A 16,327-nucleotide genomic window follows, 5' to 3' on the forward strand; every position below is an offset into this window, starting at 1 on the left:
ACCACTCTTGCAAACCTCTTCCCTTTCTCCTGATCTATGTGCCACAGTTTGTTTCCCTGATGTCAGGATATGTTTTGACGCACCAAGAATGCAGGAGTGGCTTCGTTCTTCATGCCCATATATTAAATTTTTAACTGTGAGTGAGAGACAATATGGTTCTAATCTACGACAGCGACAAAAATGCAGAGAGCTTGCAGAGAAGCAAAGTTGCCACTGGTTTGTGGCAAAATAAAACACTGTAAAAAGCAACATCGGTGCGTAGGGTTAGCCCTGCTCCTTCTCATGACTTTTCTTGTGAAAAGACTAACCATCAAAAGCAGGAGCAAAAGGAAGAGAAATGGGAAAGCCTGTCCTCATGCTGTGGGGCTGCACAAGCCTCCACTGAGCTGGAACGTGAAGGACTTGCCTGGAAGAGCCCTGTAGGCTGTGAGGCGCTGGGAGAGATGCAGATCCCTTGTGGGATGCTTGGAAAGTGAAACTGAACTTTCTTTGGAGGACCACAATGTGGGAGCTAGTTCAGACTCTCCTGAGGCAACCCTATTTATTTGGCTATGCCCCTTCACCTCCTGTTAGCTTGCACACCATAGTTTTGGCAGTTAAAAATCTTGGTCTGCATAGACTTTTGAGGTTTATGTTGACAGTTTGGAGATGGGGTAGGCTGAAATAAATACGTTCAGGAAAAAGAATCATGGGTTTTCCATATTAAGAAAAAAAGGAAAAAAAAATAATTTGGCTAATGTAATGGTTCAGGATGCAGGCGGCAGAGAAGGGAGCTTGGTGCTCCATCCCAGAAGATGCTCTCAGCAGGGAGGCAAGGAGAGGAGCTGGCACCTTACCCAGGAGGGAAAGTCCACTTGGGGAAGGGGAAACAATGCCTGGGTCAAAATATACCTACTGAAAATAAATATTCCTGCCAGTATGAAGCACTGAAACCCAAGCTTTTCAGGAGCACTGCAGCAAGGAAGCAGAGGTGCTAAAAATGTTGAGGCTAAAAGCGATGGGAATTTAATGCTTCAGAACCAGGGCCTTTGAAAGACAAGTCCTGTTTTCAAAGCCAAGGCTTGTGAAGGCTGGTGTTTTGCTGAAAACCAGCACATATGGACTACACAGGCATTTCAGAAAATGTTGTGCTAACTGCTGTGTGGGTAGGAATCACTACCCCATGATTATGTGGTGTGACCACAGTCTTTTTGAAGCTTTTTGTGGTAAAGGGGGAAAAAGTCCATAGTTTGAGTGGGTACATTTTCTAGTCATCCTAATAAAGAATGATTTTGGTTCACAGAAATAAAAATCCTACAATGGATAGTTCATGTTAAAACAAGCCACAACCTAGATGCAAAAAATAAAAAGATATTAAGAAAGATTGTCTACAAACTAGTCGACTCTGTACTAATGCCCCTTATGCACCACAGTAATTCTTACAAATGGCCACAAACCTGAGGTGAAATAAGTGATGCTTAGGTCTTGGATTGACCACTTGTGCAGGGACAAATTTTAAACTCTGACACTCTTCCTCAACATCACTGCTCATGTTATGGTTACGGCAAGAGACATTGCCATTAAACTTCGAGGTGAAAAAAAAAAATCACCTTTCATTTGCCTTTCAAATCTGACTTTCAAATTTGCCTCCATTAATTTTTCTTTTCCCCAGCATAGCAAATTCACAGAAAGTAAAAAATGTGAAAGATGTGAAAACTGTGTGTGCTAGTGCAAGGACATTAATAAAACTGGTTTTAAAACTGCATTTTTGCAATCTCCAAACTAACATATTTGAAATAAAAAAATAGTTACAAAATATTTATGATGCAATTATAAACTGAAATCTGACCAACTTTTATTGTTGAGAAAACCGGAAAGAACATAATTTCAAAAAATGCTATTCTTCTTTTCTGGTGGTTGCTATTATTTTACTCTTTTTATTGTTTCTGCCATTATTACGCCCTTTGCTGAGCGCTGAAGGCAGGATCCCAAGTATTTCACAGGCGCCGATTCATTCCATGCTGCCCCGCAAAGTGCCCACTCCTGCCTGCAGTTCCCAGGTCCAATTCCACACAGTTTTCTCAGTGACAATCAAAACTAAAATTTCTTAAGGTGGTTTGATATATTCAAGTCCCTCGCAGTGACCTGACTGTGTAGCTGCATAGGGTGCCACAAGTGCTGTATCTGCACAGTTCCTTGCACTGTCATTCCCTTAAGAGACTGTCTTAGCAATTAGCTGTATTGAACAATGGCATTGTCTTCCGAAATGGCAAGAGAACACCCTGAGCAACCTAACTCTGAGAGAAACAGGTAGGAAAGCAACACTGCCTGCTTTAGGACTGTTACTACTACCTGTGTGTGTACTACTATCTGGCAAGCAACGCTGTCTTGGGGTGCTACCAGCAGGGTGTCTGCCTCCCTCAGCCTTCACACTGCCTGAAAGGTCACCAGAGCCAGGGGAAAGGCCCCCGTCGGCTGCAGAGGGCTTCAAGTCAGGCTCCTGATAAAAAAGTGAGAGTGAAAAGCAGCTATCCAAGTCAATTTTGGAGAAATGCATTAAAACATGCAAAAACAGCAGGTAGAAATTAAATCAGGCTGATGGAAGTTGCTCTTGAGACCACCCAATCCTTGAAGCTTTGCATTAGTATGAAACCACCTTCCCTTGGGAGAGGAGGAGGCCAAGGGAGGAAAAAGCTGAGAACAAAGAGGGAAGAAGAGAGACAGACTGAGAGACAAAGGCAGGAAGGGAACAGACACTCCAGGAGCAATGAGGGGTCCCTGGAAAACAGCAGGGTGGGAGTGGGAAAGGGCAGCCGTGCAGCAGCAGCACTTCAGACCACAAGGAGGGGATGTGGGAAGTGGGAACAATATCAGAAAAGGAAAATAGGACAATGAAATGCAGCAGGAGAGAAAAGAAAGAGCCTGGGGGTCTAGGGTTGGGCAGAAGTCGATGGAGGAGAAACTGGAGCTGGGCAGCTGATTGGAGATAGTCAACAGGAGTGTGGAATAAGTGAATAAGGCACAAAAGGGGCAGAAGGAAACAAAAAAAAAAGTGATGATAAAGCGCCAGAAGTAACTGGGTCATGGCTAGAAAAAAATAGCAAAAATGCTAAGTACAGAGCAGAAAGGATGGAAGTAGCAAAGGGCAGCAGAAGTAACAAAAGTGAGGCATCAGAAAAGCGAAGCCAAAGGGACAGGAGGAGAGGGGAAGGTCTCAGTGCAGAAGGCAGCTGATGAAAAGGGAGGGAAATAGTCAAGAGGATGTCTGTGAAGCCAGAGGATAGGCCGGAGGATTGAAAGCACAATAAATAAAATGGGGTGAAAAAATGGGATGAAATGATGCAGGAATTGGTTTTGCAGAACACTTGCCTCATTTCTGCACTGTCACTGATACTCTTTTGTAGCCCTGTCTCTTCACAGTTCATCTGCCAGCACCTTGCAGTACATCTATCCTACTAAAAAGAAGCCAAGGTAATGATGGACTCCATTCTCTAATCCCAGCTATATGATGTGTCTCACATCTACATGGACACATCCAAATGGCCGTCTGGGGAGAGCACCTGGCACAAGCCATAACTTGTAACAGGCCTGGGTACTGACTGGGAAAGCACTTGTTGGCATGGGCCAAAATCACAGCAGGGAGCTCTCTAAGCCATGCATGGAGGGTTGCAGGACCTTTGGTCTTGGAATTATCATTGTCCCTAGTAGAGATGCAGCCTGGGTCACTTGGAATGTGAGTCCTTCACTTGCTTTGAACGTTCCCCTCGTGCTCTTCATCTCCCCCAGAATGTCTCTCTAGGAGCTGGGGAGAACAGTGGGACTGAGCACCCTACAGGTAAGCTGGGACCTGCCAAGCTAGATACCTGCTCCATATGCCCTGTCAGAGTCTGCCTGATCTCACTGATGCTGTGTTGCACTGGGAGTGGTGCCAAAAGTCCAGGTATGAATCTCTCTCTTGGTGGAAAATGAGAACAGGGAAGAAAAAGACAAGAATGTCCAACATATGAAGAATAGCACCTGATAGAGGAGTGTGGTCAGGAATCTCAGATTCAATGTGGGGTGAAAGCCAGATTCCTATTATTTACTATGGACCAAGCTTTCACAGCTAAGTGCATGACCTCTTGCTGCAATGAGAGGAAAATCCACCAGTGGCAGAGCTGGGGCAGATAGGAGAGGTAGGAAGAACTAGAAAACGGGAGATCAGGAGAGGAGAGGAGGGAAGCTTGGCATAGGGCAAAGAAAAGACACACTGGGAAGCGGAGGAGGGTGGTTTGTGGCTGCCTGCAGCAGCAGTGCCATGGTTCAGGCAGGAGGATGAGAAGGTGAAGAGAAAGTAAATAGTGATCGGGACAGATAGGGTAACACAAGTGTGTTACCGTGGCTTTGAACCGTGGACAGGTGCTTGGGTGAAACCATTGGAGAGGTGACATCAGTCTTATGCTGCAGGATGCACCTCTGAAAAGCCAAATGAAAAGGGGTGGGTGAATATTTGAATACTCGTACTTCTGCTCCACTGCTGTCTTCTTCATGATCAGTGCAAGGCAAATCTGTGCCCTGCTTTGAGGAGTCTTTCTGCCTGCCCCAGGGTGCCCTGATTATCTTGACAGTGCTGCCTGCCCCAGTAGTGCCCCCAGTACTGCCTTTTCCCAGGCCCCAGCCTGGCACTGTGCTCCTCTCAGACTGGTCCCCTCTTTGGCATCTTTTGCAGATTTTGAGACAAGGAGAATGGTCTCTGGCACTTCCTATGCTTTCCTTTCCTTCTCTGATGGGTGGCAGGGCCTGCCTCAAGGCTGCTCACTAGATGGGCCCTGGCACATCCCAAGGTGAGACACACTCCACAAAATTCTCTTTCTTGAAAGACCACTGCTTTGTGCCAAGTTCCTGGGCACACAGCCACGGGAATACAGAGAGCCTCAAATAAAGTCATTAACATCGCACGAGTCTGCCCACACCCAAAACTGAAGCACCTGCGAGGCACCTGAACAGATGAAACCATCGGTGGTTGATGAGAACCGGTACCCGAGGGGTGGCAGCAAGATGTACAGCATCTCTCCCCAGCCTTCCTGTCCACTTCCCGGGTGGCGTCCACAGTAAGGAGAAACCATAGGGACCCCCAAGCACTCGACCAAGGGGTGTCCCGCCCCGCCGCGGACCGCCCCGCGGGGGCGGGCTGGGTGCCCCCACAGGGCGGTCCGCGGCGGGGCGGTACCCACGGGGCGGGGCGGGCTGCTGCGGGCCGAGCCCGGCCGGGTGCAGTCCCCGCTCCGCGCCACGCCGTCGCGCAGTCCCCGCGCCGCTCCGTGGGCCGCCGGAGCCGCCCGTCGGGCCGCCCTCCCTCTCCCTTCCCACCGCCGCCGCCTCTCGCTATGAATGCACGCCGGGCCCTACTCTCCGCCGCCTTGTTCGCCAGTCTCCTCTGGGATTTACCTTGCTGCCTCCCGGCTTCCCTCCCCGCCGCCTCGGAGCTCGCCGCCTCCTCCAAAGGTGGTCGCAGCCGCAGGGTGCCGCGGTCTCCACGAGAGAACCGCCTGCGGCAAGGGGGACACGCCATGGGCCGGGCGCTCCCACGGGCAGAACCCCACGAGTACATGCTGTCTCTGTTCAGGACTTACTCCATCGCGGAAAAACTGGGCATCAACGCCAGCTTTTTTCAGTCGTCCAAGTCCGCCAACACCATCTCTAGTTTTGTAGACAGGGGACGAGGTAAGTTCGGGGCCCCTCCACGTCCCTCGCCGTCCCGCCGGGGCTGCAGGCGCCCCTTCTTGCGGAGCCTGGTGCTGGGGGAGTCGGAGAGCGCTCTGCAGCGGTCACCGGTGCTGTTCTCCGACCTGGTATTGCAGAAAAGTGCAGATTTTTCGGTGAATGGGGGGACGCGTTGTTTTCTTTTAAAGCATACGGCGCCGTGGCAGCCGTAAGCACTGCTTGTGAGAAACACGCGTGTTCCTCCCTGAATCGTCACGAGGTGGTGGGAAACACGTCCCAGCTTTGCAGGCGCACTTTGGGCGTAAATTCAGTCATGAAAAAAAAAGAAAATTAGTATCACTCTTCTGGTTTCTTTCCATCCGCCGGAGAAAGGGTCGCTCTTATCGCCGCGGCTGCACGGCAGAAAGAAAGTTCAAACTGACCGAGGGCAAATATCTGCTGCCTGAAGCTGCCCTCGCCTCGGGTCGCGTTATCGGGGTTACCTGGAAGAGCCCTGGCCCCATCCGAGCGCGCTGGGGCTGGGACCGGCCGGCTCCGCTGCTGCCCGGGGGCTCAGTGGGGGGCGGCCGAACTTGACATCTGTTCCGGGGCCGCACCCTTTGAGCCTGGTGTGTACGGGACTGGTTGTCACCCACCCCCGGTCTGGGACTAGCAGCCGAGGCCGCTCTCCCGGGCCTTCGGCTGCCTCCCCGGAGGAGGGAGGCGGACGTGGCGCCGGGGCCAGCCGGGACCCACACCTTGCCGCCGCTCTCCCTGGGCAGCATCGGTGCCGCGGGGCTCCCGGGACCCCTCCGTGACCTGCAGCTCTGGCCGGGACGCTCGTACTCGGGGCAGCGGGTGCAGGTTTCTCGCCGATCCAGAGTAAAATTTCCCTTCCATAAAAAACGCCTCCATTTTTTCCCCTTTTTTCTTTTTTTCGTTATTCTGGTTGTGAGCCATTAAGAACAGACTAATTAACAGGTTCTTAATGAAGGTTGTGCTTTCGTTCCTCCCCCTCTCCCAGCTCTGAAGACCCTCCCTTCCGTCCGCGCCCCCCGGGGCCCTCGTGTACCTGCCGGCGGCTGGCAGCGCCGTCCCGCCGCTGCCGGGGCAGCTCGCCCCCCTTCCCCCGCGTCCCAGCCGTTTTAGGGCAAAACGCAGTGCCAGGAAAACTGAGCAGCTCCCTGGAGCTACAGGAGCCGATCGCCCCCCAAACTGACCCGAACCCAAACTGACCCCCTTCTCCACCTCCCCGAGCCGGAAGCCTCTCCCCACCCACGGCTCAGCCCCTTGCCCCATCGCTATCCCCGGCTCGGGGGGGTTCTTAGCCGCGGAAGGAGCTCGGCGGGGCTCTTCGCCTCCCGTCCCAGTGCCCGTCGAGCCACTCTGGGCTCGGGAGGGTGCGTGGAAGCGCCCACATTGTGTGCTCCTCACGGTCGGAAGAGCGCAGACGTTTCCGAGGGGAGACGAGACACGGGTTTTCCTATCTGCCTTCGCCTTATGGGGGTTGTTTTCTTCGTCGCTGTTGAAAGCGGGGGTGGGGGGAAGAGAACTCGCCTTCTAGAAATAAGGTTTCGAAAATTCAGCCGTCAGAAAGGAGCTGGCCCGCTCTTCCTGGCGGAGAGGAAACGGGGTGCTAAGTCTGCGAGCCGCAGGAAATGGAGCCGCGCTCGAGATCATCTTATTCTTGATAACCAGAAGAAAGACAGTTAATTTAACAAATTTAGCTCATCTCGCTGCATGTGAGATTCTACTCCAGGGGAAGTGATTTGCTAACAGAAGTCCTGGTTTGATTAAGGAAAAGCCTCACTTTTCCCCGTTGATTTTGATTTGATGTGTCACAGGCTGTGACCTTCTGCTGGACCTTCTGAGGGTTGCTTAGCATCAAGCCACTGATTGGAGTATTTCAACTCAGTGATCTAATTGAGTGTTCATGTCATAACATATCAAATATTGTCTAGTCTCCCATAATGAAGCGGACCAGCCAATGGCACATCACCAAAAAACTTCAAGAGAGCTTCCGTTCCTCTGAAGTGGTAGCTATTTTACTGCCCACCTCCCCGTGGGCTCCTAGCCCAGTTAATTGGCGAGCTGGAGTTGTGCTGATGGTGAACAGTCTTTGCTCAGGGAAAACGGGGAAGGGGATCAGAGTTTCTGTCAATTCATTTACAGACAATATAGCCGCCCAAATTGACCCAATTAGATGAGCTGCTCTTTACCTAAGCGGCAGCTCCCAGGGGAGACGACGGTGGTTGTCCCACCTGCCGCACGCCATCCTTCATGGCAGCATTTAGGGGGGACAGCAGCCCGGAGAGAAGCGTGAGACAACTTTTAGTCCTGCCGAGAAATACCCTTCCCTTCCGACGTGGGCTGCTGTGCCTGCATGTCCGTGAGAGGGTCCGGAGGGACAGGCAGCTCGGCCGCAGCAGTCCCAAGCCCGCCCGTTCCACCGTACTCCGAGGCTTCGGTGTGGACACTGACAAATGCTTCCCTTCGCCTCTTGTTTCTTCCCTTCCCGCTTGAAGCTAATAAGATCGTTTTCAGGGTAGCTCGAGAAGGAGTGAAGCCACACTACTGTATAATATATATATAATTTTTTCCCCATCGGTAAAAAAAGAGTGCAGAAAGGGGGGAAAGGGTTTGCGATTCTCCCCTCTCCACCCCCTCCCGCCCCCCACTCGCTCCCCCTTGTTACGGTCGCAAGATCAGACAGGACCTAGCTGAATGTAGGAAAATTACTGTTGGCACATGAAGTAACTCATTAAAACGCAGATGGTGCTCTCACTGGCCTCAGGACCCCCAGCATTGGAGCTCCACAGTAAGGCAGGACAATTAGGAGCTGCAAGGACTCCACCAGGCAGGGGGAAAAAAAAAAAAAAGGATAGAGCGGGAGGGAGCTGGAGAAGGGAGCTATAAACAAGCAATTCCATGGCTAGCAAGAAACGCGGCACGACTCGGAACAAACCGAAAACAAAAAGGAAATAGCCGGGGTGCGAGGGAGCGCGATTTTCGAAGGGATCTCCCGTGGGAAGGGAGTGCCACAAGGGCCGGCTGCCGCGGGTGCCCCTCGCCTCTCCCTTTTGTGTCTGCAGAGCTGCCCGCAGACACGGGACCGCGGCCGCATGCGAAATGTTCCGCTCCGCGCCTAAGGGACGGGGAAGTCGAAATAGGTCGAGATCGTCTCCTTTTTCCCTCCCCGTTTCCTTTGTGCAGTTTCGCGTTCCAGTAAGGAGGGCAGCTGATTTGGATGGGCAGGGGTCCGACCATCGTTATTTTGCTCTTGCCAGGAAGGTCGGGAGGGGGGTGAGTACAGTGGCAGGACAAAAGGGGGATCCTGTGTGCAGAGAAACTGGAAATGGCCCGGCTGTGCATGTGGCAGAAGAAAAGAGTGTAAATCCCAGTTGAAGTTCATCTAGTGCAACGTAGTTATGCAAAACAGCGGGTTTCTGGGTGGACCGAAAGCTGCAATGTAGTGTAATCTCTGCAGCGCCTTTGCCCAGGCAATGTTGTCGTTGGCAGAAGGAAAATGAAAAATAAGCAGGGAAGTATTTTAATGGGGAAGGAGGGAATTCACAACTGTTAATTATTTGGTGACCCTGTATTCGATTTGTTTGAGACCCTTATAAAAACACTAATGCAGACCAGACGGCCGGAGCGCGGCAGCCGCTCCTCATCCCCGCCGTGCGCCCGGGGAAGGAGCGGGCGGCCCGGCCCGGCCCCGGCGTCCGCGGAGCCGGCGGCACGGGGGCAGCGAGAAGCGGGCGGCGGCTCCGCGCTGCCTGCGCCGGAGGGGTGTTCCGGGGTTCGATGTTTTACCCCCCGCGCTGCAGCAGCTGCAGGAGGGAACGGAGCGCAGCGTCCCCTCAGCAACCGCGGCGGCACCGCTCGCCTCTTCCCGGTGAAAATCGGGGCTGTCGGCGGGGGGGGAGGGGTATTTTTTTATTTACCTTTCGTTTGTTTGTTGTCCCGTGCGAAGGCGCGGGAGCTCGCGCAGGCAGCGCCGCGGGACGGGGGAGGGCGATGCAGGGGAGCAGCGCACACCGGCCCCGGGAGCCCCGCGGCTCAGGTAGCTCGGCGGGGCGGTGCGCGGCGCGGAGCCGCTCTGCTAACGGGAACGAGTAGTTAACGCCTGTCAAGCCACCATTCCGGTGGGTCATTTCGGACCCGGTCCTGATTTTTTTTTTAATATTTTTAAAATCCAGAAACCCTCCTGCGGAACTTGCTGAGGCGTTGCGTTTGATTTTTTAGGGGCGGGGAGGGGATTGGGGGGGACGGAAGGTCGAGCTCTCCGCCTCGGAGCTGTGTAGTTTCCGCCGCCCGCAGGGAGGTGCCGTGCCGCAGCTGGGCCGGCCCCAGCCGGGAGGCGAGCGGCCCGCGGGGAGGAAAACCGACGCAGGTCGGGGTCACCCGGCGCTGGGCACGGCAGCGGGGCGCCTCCCTCCCCTCATTTACATCCTCGCTTCGTAGTAGAAAAAAAAAACCAAACCAGCCGATCGTAGAAATCCTCCTTTCCTTGCGATTTCGGGGCAGGCTGGAACTGAGTTTGCGAGTCCTCCCGTGCCTGAAGTCTGATTTATGAGCGAAAGGGGACGTTTCAGTTCTTGCTAGTTGTAGCCAGATCTGAATGCTGTGTTGCTGTATCCCGGCGCTTCCACATATATAGCTCAGAAATATACTCCAAAGCGTCCCCTTGCTCCATTTCTTAGCTCCGAGCGCTGGGAATATTTAGTCCGATTTTCTCAACCCGAATAATTCTGGAGGAATTATTTCTCCTCCATCGAAATATCTGGGGTAGCGTAACCACCGCAAACGGGGAAAGGGAAGGGTCCTCGCTTAAGGTCTGTTACAGCAGGTAGAAACCCCTCAAGGAAGCTCCTCGCAGCCTCAGCGCATCTCATGGGACGATGCCAACAGCCGAGGGGGCCGGAGCCCAGCGGGATGTCCCGCGGGTGTTGCGACGGTCCCTCTGCGCCTGAGGGTCGAGCGTCTCTCGTGGGAAGCGGAGAGGCGGCGACGAGCGGGGCAGTGGGGCGAGGGCAGGCAGCCTTCCCGGAACAGGTACAGTATAGCGGTGATCAAAGGTACATCACAGCCAGGTACCTCCCCGCTCCGAGGAGAATAAACGAAAAGAAAAGAAAACAAAGGAAACAGCCCTCCATCAGCGAGCTGGGGTTTTGGCAGGATTGGGAATTCGTCCGAGGAAGGTGTGGTCTTTCTCGGTTACTCGATAGCGAAGCGAACGATACATTTAAATCTAATCACTCGGTGTAATAGAAAACCACGGCGAGACAGGCGCTGGGAGATGCGGAATTGAAACCCGAAGAAATACCACACATGGAGAGTCAGCCCCTTGTTTCCACAGCTTGGGTAATGCTCCGAAAGAAATACCTGTCAGCCTTGCGACTCTGCAGACAACGTGTGGGCAGACCTTCGCAATTAGGGACAATTTATGTTTTAATTTCCAGATTATTGTTGTGTGAGTGCCTGCAAAGTGTCTTTAAACTGCAAATGTGCTTTTGGTTTGCGAGTTTAAATATGGCTTGAAAGAGAATTTGGGAATGGGAAAATTCTTCTTGAATGTGGTTTGGGTATAATTTGCAGTGATGTAAAGTTAAGATCTGAGCCCTGATGAATTGGCTGGGAGCCCAGTACCTGATCTGCCGTGAACAGGCAAACTTTGTGTAGCCTTCGCTAACCCCCGTCTCGCCTCAAAGCCCAGGCTGCGGCGAGAAAGCGACCCAGGAAGCGAGAGCGGTTTCATACAGGGAGCTGAGGGAAACGTCCCAGCCCAGTCGTTCATTTAACCTTGGAGATGCTAAAACCGCAGCCACTGCACCGCGGAGAAAAGCGTGGGAGAAGGTGGGCGAGGACCCGGCGCAGCCCCCCCGGCCCGGCCCGGCCCGGCCCGCCCGCGGGAGCACCAGGCACCTGGTGCCTGGGCGCTTCGGGAAAGGCAGAACGGTGTAGGACTGCTCTCTTTCCCCGCCACTGATACATCCTTAAATTCCAGATAGACCTAGTTCCTCCTTCTGACCCTCCTTCCCTCTCCCAATATTTTATTTTCGCCCGAAAAAAATAAACTATGGAGAGTCGAAATAGAACTATTAAGTACTGCGGAACTAACATTCATCTACATTAACGTTACAAATATAAACACACCTCTCCGGTGCATTTTCTGCAGTGTGGCTTTCCCCAGCCCGGATGGACGTGACATGACTTTGCTGCTCTCACCAAGTATTTCGGTAACGGGAATAGCGCTAATGACAGCCTCAACTGGCCTAAGAAAAAAGCAAATCTCGAGCTGGCTGTTAGAAACCCCGGATTACACCTCAGCCGCTCCTTGGGTTTAAAGGAATATTGAAGAGAACCAGCCCCGATCCGTGTGCACTCCTCACAGGGAGAAAGAAGGACAGCCAGCGTGTCCCCACGCCGTCTCTGCTGCCACTCTTTGTGTGCTGAGAAAACGGCATCTTCGCTGGAACAAAGGGTCCCCAACCTAGACCCGTCTCTCCCGGTTTTGTGGAGGTTCCGGAGGTCGCGCTTTCCCTCCCCGCCCTCCGCTGCTCTTCCCACCCCCTTGACTGCCATGGGAGCGAGCCAGTACTGGTTTAGGATTATGTATTCATCTGGAATTATTAGGTTACAAGAGTGAATAAATAGCGTTTATCTGATCGGATTCAAAGCTGCTCATTTGAAATAACCGGCAGCTCTGCCCCTTTCGGAGAGAGGTGCGGGAGCCGGCAGCTGCATAAGCCAGTGGGACTTTTCCAGCACGGAATCGTTGCTGCCGAAACCCGCTTGACCGGGGGCACATTTTTCTGCTATTCAGCCGTATCCCCAGCGTGCCATGCCACCGAGCGAGCCGGAGCAGCCTTGCAATGCCTTCAACCCCTGCCAAACTGGAGTTTCAAAGGATGCTGCTGGGGAGTGCACACCCTCAGCAAGCGTTTTGACACCGGCAGTGCCGGAGCTGGCTTCCCCCCAGCACCGCCGTATGACAGGGGTCTGCAGACCCTTTAAAACCCGGTTTCATCATCGAGGATGCGCGGGGAATTCAGCCTCTCCCGCTTCTCTCCCGTCTAACACGCACGCTTGGATGTCACCCTCAATGGGACGATTCCCCGCGCCGTGGCCGGTCACCTGCGTGAGGTTTCCTTGGGAATGGGACAGGGTGGGCGCTGTCACCTCCGTGTCCCCCATCCCCCGGGAAAGGGCCGCCCTTTCCTTGAAAGCTCGGTCTGCCGGGCAGTGCTGCTCTGCTCCTTCACCCCGGCGGGGATGCAGAGGACCCCAGGACGGTGACACCGGCCAAGAGTAAGACACGGGAGCGTCCGGAGGGACAGCGGGCTGCAGGCAGCACTCTCCTCACCTCCACCCCATCGCAAGGAGTACCAAAGAGAGCGAGCATCTCCCTTTGAAACCAAGCGTGACATCCCCCTTTTCATTCCCTAAGCAAAAAGAGGAATTAAAAGCAGATCTATGCCCAGGTCCGGCTCTGCCCACACCACAAAACCAGGGTTGGGGCAGGAGAAGGCGCTGATCTGGTTTCCTCAACGGTCGCTGGAGCCCATGAAGGAAGGTCTGAGGCAGTTCGGCAGGGCCAGGAGATCCGTCTGTGCCTTGTCGAGTGTCCGGGCATCTGACAGATGCTGGACGCAGAATAAAAAACAAAGGCGAGGAGGAGGAGAAGTAGGAAGAGAACCTGCGCTTTCTTACCCGAGGGGTACACATCCCCTTCTATCTGAAGCCCCCAATCCTGCCAAGGACCCCCTTGAAGGAAGGGGCAATGGTCCCAGAGATCCAAACTACCGGATCCTCCTCCCGCAACCCAAGTGCACCTCAACCCCCGGCCCCGACGGCCCAAGCCTGTGAAGGGGGGAACTATTCCCCCCTTCCCGCCTCAAATCCACAATGGATCAAATCCTGCTCCGTACTTGCAGCGCTGACGAAACCGTCCAGCGCCTCTAGGCAGCTGCCGATGGATTTCACTTGTATTTTCAGCAGCTCGATAGAGCAGCTGTTGTCGTCACACGGACTGTGACGACATTTTTTGGGCTCTGTGCGTGTTTTTTGCAGTCTCCTCCCGCCCTCCCCCGAGCGGGATGCGCGGCCGGCCGGCCGGCCTTTCGCCCCCTCGCCGTAAGGAGCAGCCCCGCCGCGAGGAAACAGCTAAGCCTGAAGGGGGAGGCGGCGGCAAGGATGCGGAAGGCCTGGGTTCAAATTCCCCGGGATGCCTGAAGGGCCTGACCGATCTCCCCACCGCTCCCGCCGCCGCGCAAGCCTCGTGGAGGCGGGGAGTCTCCGGCCCGCGAACTCCGTCTCCCGCTGACCCCCCGCGCCAGCACGCAGGGCGAGGCGGGTGACGCGGCCGTGCTCCGGCCGCCTGGCTCTAGGGGGAGGGCAGGTGTGCAGGGCCCGGCGAGTGCCCAGCTCCTGAATGGATCCTGCGATGCCGCGTGGGTGCGCGGAACGGGCCGGGCGGGCGGCGGGGCGGGGGGGACGCGCTCGGCAGGCAGGCAGGCTCTGCCAGAGAGTCTCATGGCCTGGCTGCGGGGCAGGTCTTTTTCCCAGCAATTCCCGCTGTCCCTGCTGCACTCCACGTTCCATCTCCCTGCTGACGTCTAGGGGAACACGTAGCGACGCAGGGCGACTGTCGAGTATGCTAATCCGCACTGATTAACTGCACGTTAATCCGGATTGATTTTTACATCGCTGTGGCGCGTCTGAAGATGTTGGTTTGCATAAATCATCCCCTTGTCCCTCATGCCCCGCAAGAGGTTCCCCCAGACCTGTCAGGTAGAGCTGAGGTTGTGAAGCACACTGATTAGGAATGGCAATGACCTTTGATATCGATAAATAACAGGCGAGTGTATATTTCTTTAGTATCTGTTTTTATGCCTGGAGCGAGCTGAGTTTGGAAAATCGGCGAGGGGCTGCTGAACAGAGGCTCCAGTGACATTTTTACTATAGAAATCTACACAAGCTTTACTAGCTTCTGGGGAAACACAGGGGCTTTGGGAATTTTTGTATTTGCTGGGTTGTAAACATTTTATTGGAAAGCAGCTCAAGGGAATCTGGTTTGCTTTCTGCGCTGCACTTTGTACACCGATGTGTCAAAAAAGAAGTCCAGGTTTTTCTCTTAGAGGAGAATAGATACATATATATGTATATGAATGTATCTGCGTAATGCACATGGGCACACAAATGTTGCCAGTCTCACACTGCTGGTGGGACTGATAGGCAGAGGATGTGCGTGGAGTAGGGTGTGCCTCTGGTGCTGGAGAGTGGTTTCCTGTCTGGTGCGGGTCCTTCCATATTCCTTCTCCTTCTCCTCTCCCCGCCCTCCCCTGGTCCCGGTCCGGCTGGGGGGCGGGGGTGAGGCGGGCAGGAGCGGCCCCGGCCGGGCACGCCGGCGATTCTGGCCGCCCTTCGCCGCCTCGGAGACCTCTCGGCAGATCCCCCCCGAGCGCAACTGACTGTAATTATTTTTATCTCGCAGACGATCTCTCGCCCGCTCCCTTGAGGCGGCAGCAGTATGTGTTTGATGTGTCAACCCTCTCGGAGACGGAGGAGCTCGTGGGGGCCGAGCTGCGCCTGTTCCGCCGGCCCCCCCGCGGCCGCCCGCCGCTCGCCGCCCTGCTGCATGTGCAGCTCTCCGCCTGCCTCTCGCCGCGGCCCCTGGACTCCCGCGCCCTGGACCCGCGGGCGGCCTCGGCCGCCGGCTGGGAGGTGTTCGACGTGCGGCAGGGCCTGCGGGAACAGCGGCCCTGGAAGCGGCTGTGCCTGGAACTGCGGGCCTCTGCGGACCGCGGGCCGCGGCGCTGGCTGGACCTGCGAGGCCTGGGCTTCGGGCGGCGGCCCCGGCCGCCGCAGGAGCGGGCGCTGCTGGTGGTCTTCACCCGCGCCCGGCGGCGGAGCCTCCTCGGGGAGCTGCGCGCCGAGCTGGGCGCTCCGCCGCCGCCCGCTGCCCGCCGCCCGCCGCCCCGGCGCCAGCGCCGCGCCGCCTTCGCCAGCCGGCACGGCAAGCGGCACGGCAAGAAGTCCCGTCTGCGCTGCAGCAAGAAGCCGCTGCACGTCAACTTCAAGGAGCTGGGCTGGGACGACTGGATCATCGCCCCACTGGAGTACGAGGCCCACCACTGCGAGGGGGTCTGCGACTTCCCGCTGCGCTCCCACCTGGAGCCCACAAACCACGCCATCATCCAGACCCTCATGAACTCCATGGACCCCGGCTCCACGCCGCCCAGCTGCTGTGTCCCCACCAAACTGACTCCCATCAGCATCCTCTACATCGACGCCGGCAACAACGTGGTGTATAAGCAGTACGAGGACATGGTGGTGGAGTCCTGCGGCTGCAGGTAGCGGGCGGGACGCCCCTCGGCGGCAGCCGGGTCTGCGTCTGGCGGAGGAGCGCCGGCAAAGGCGAGCGGGGCCGTCGCCCCGCGCCCGCCCGAGCGCGGCTGGGGCGGAGGGACCGGCCGAGGGCGGGCGGGGCCCGGTGCCGGTGCCCGCGGTGGCGGCGGGGAAGGGTGTGCGGGCCGGGCAGGCGGCGAGGCCCCCGCCCGGTCCCTTCCCCGCTCCCGTCTCCTCCCGCCGGCGTTTATCTGGCGATCTATCCTCCTCCCTCTAAAGGTGAAGGCAATTTACCAAGTACAAAAAGAGTCGG

General features: G+C 55.5%; 1 protein-coding gene across 1 annotated transcript; it reads left to right on the top strand.

Moving 5' to 3' along the window:
- Positions 1–5,345: 5,345 nt before the first annotated feature.
- Positions 5,346–16,023, top strand: GDF6 (growth differentiation factor 6). Its single transcript, XM_032701282.1, has 2 exons — positions 5,346–5,682; positions 15,161–16,023. Exons 1-2 carry the CDS (start codon positions 5,346–5,348, stop codon positions 16,021–16,023), a joined length of 1,200 nt encoding a protein of 399 aa, XP_032557173.1.
- Positions 16,024–16,327: the final 304 nt, after the last annotated feature.

Source organism: Chiroxiphia lanceolata, chromosome 1, assembly GCF_009829145.1.
Source record: "Chiroxiphia lanceolata isolate bChiLan1 chromosome 1, bChiLan1.pri, whole genome shotgun sequence".
In the NCBI taxonomy this organism is placed as follows: Eukaryota; Metazoa; Chordata; class Aves; order Passeriformes; family Pipridae; genus Chiroxiphia; species Chiroxiphia lanceolata.

What these genes read in the sequence shown, in the direction of transcription:
- GDF6 (XM_032701282.1), top strand. Translation starts at nt 5,346, where the DNA reads ATGAATGCACGCCGGGCCCTACTCTCCGCCGCCTTGTTCGCCAGTCTC. An exon ending in TTTTGTAGACAGGGGACGAG is followed by an intron (nt 5,683 to 15,160) that starts GTAAGTTCGGGG and finishes TTTATCTCGCAG; the next exon opens with ACGATCTCTCGCCCGCTCCC.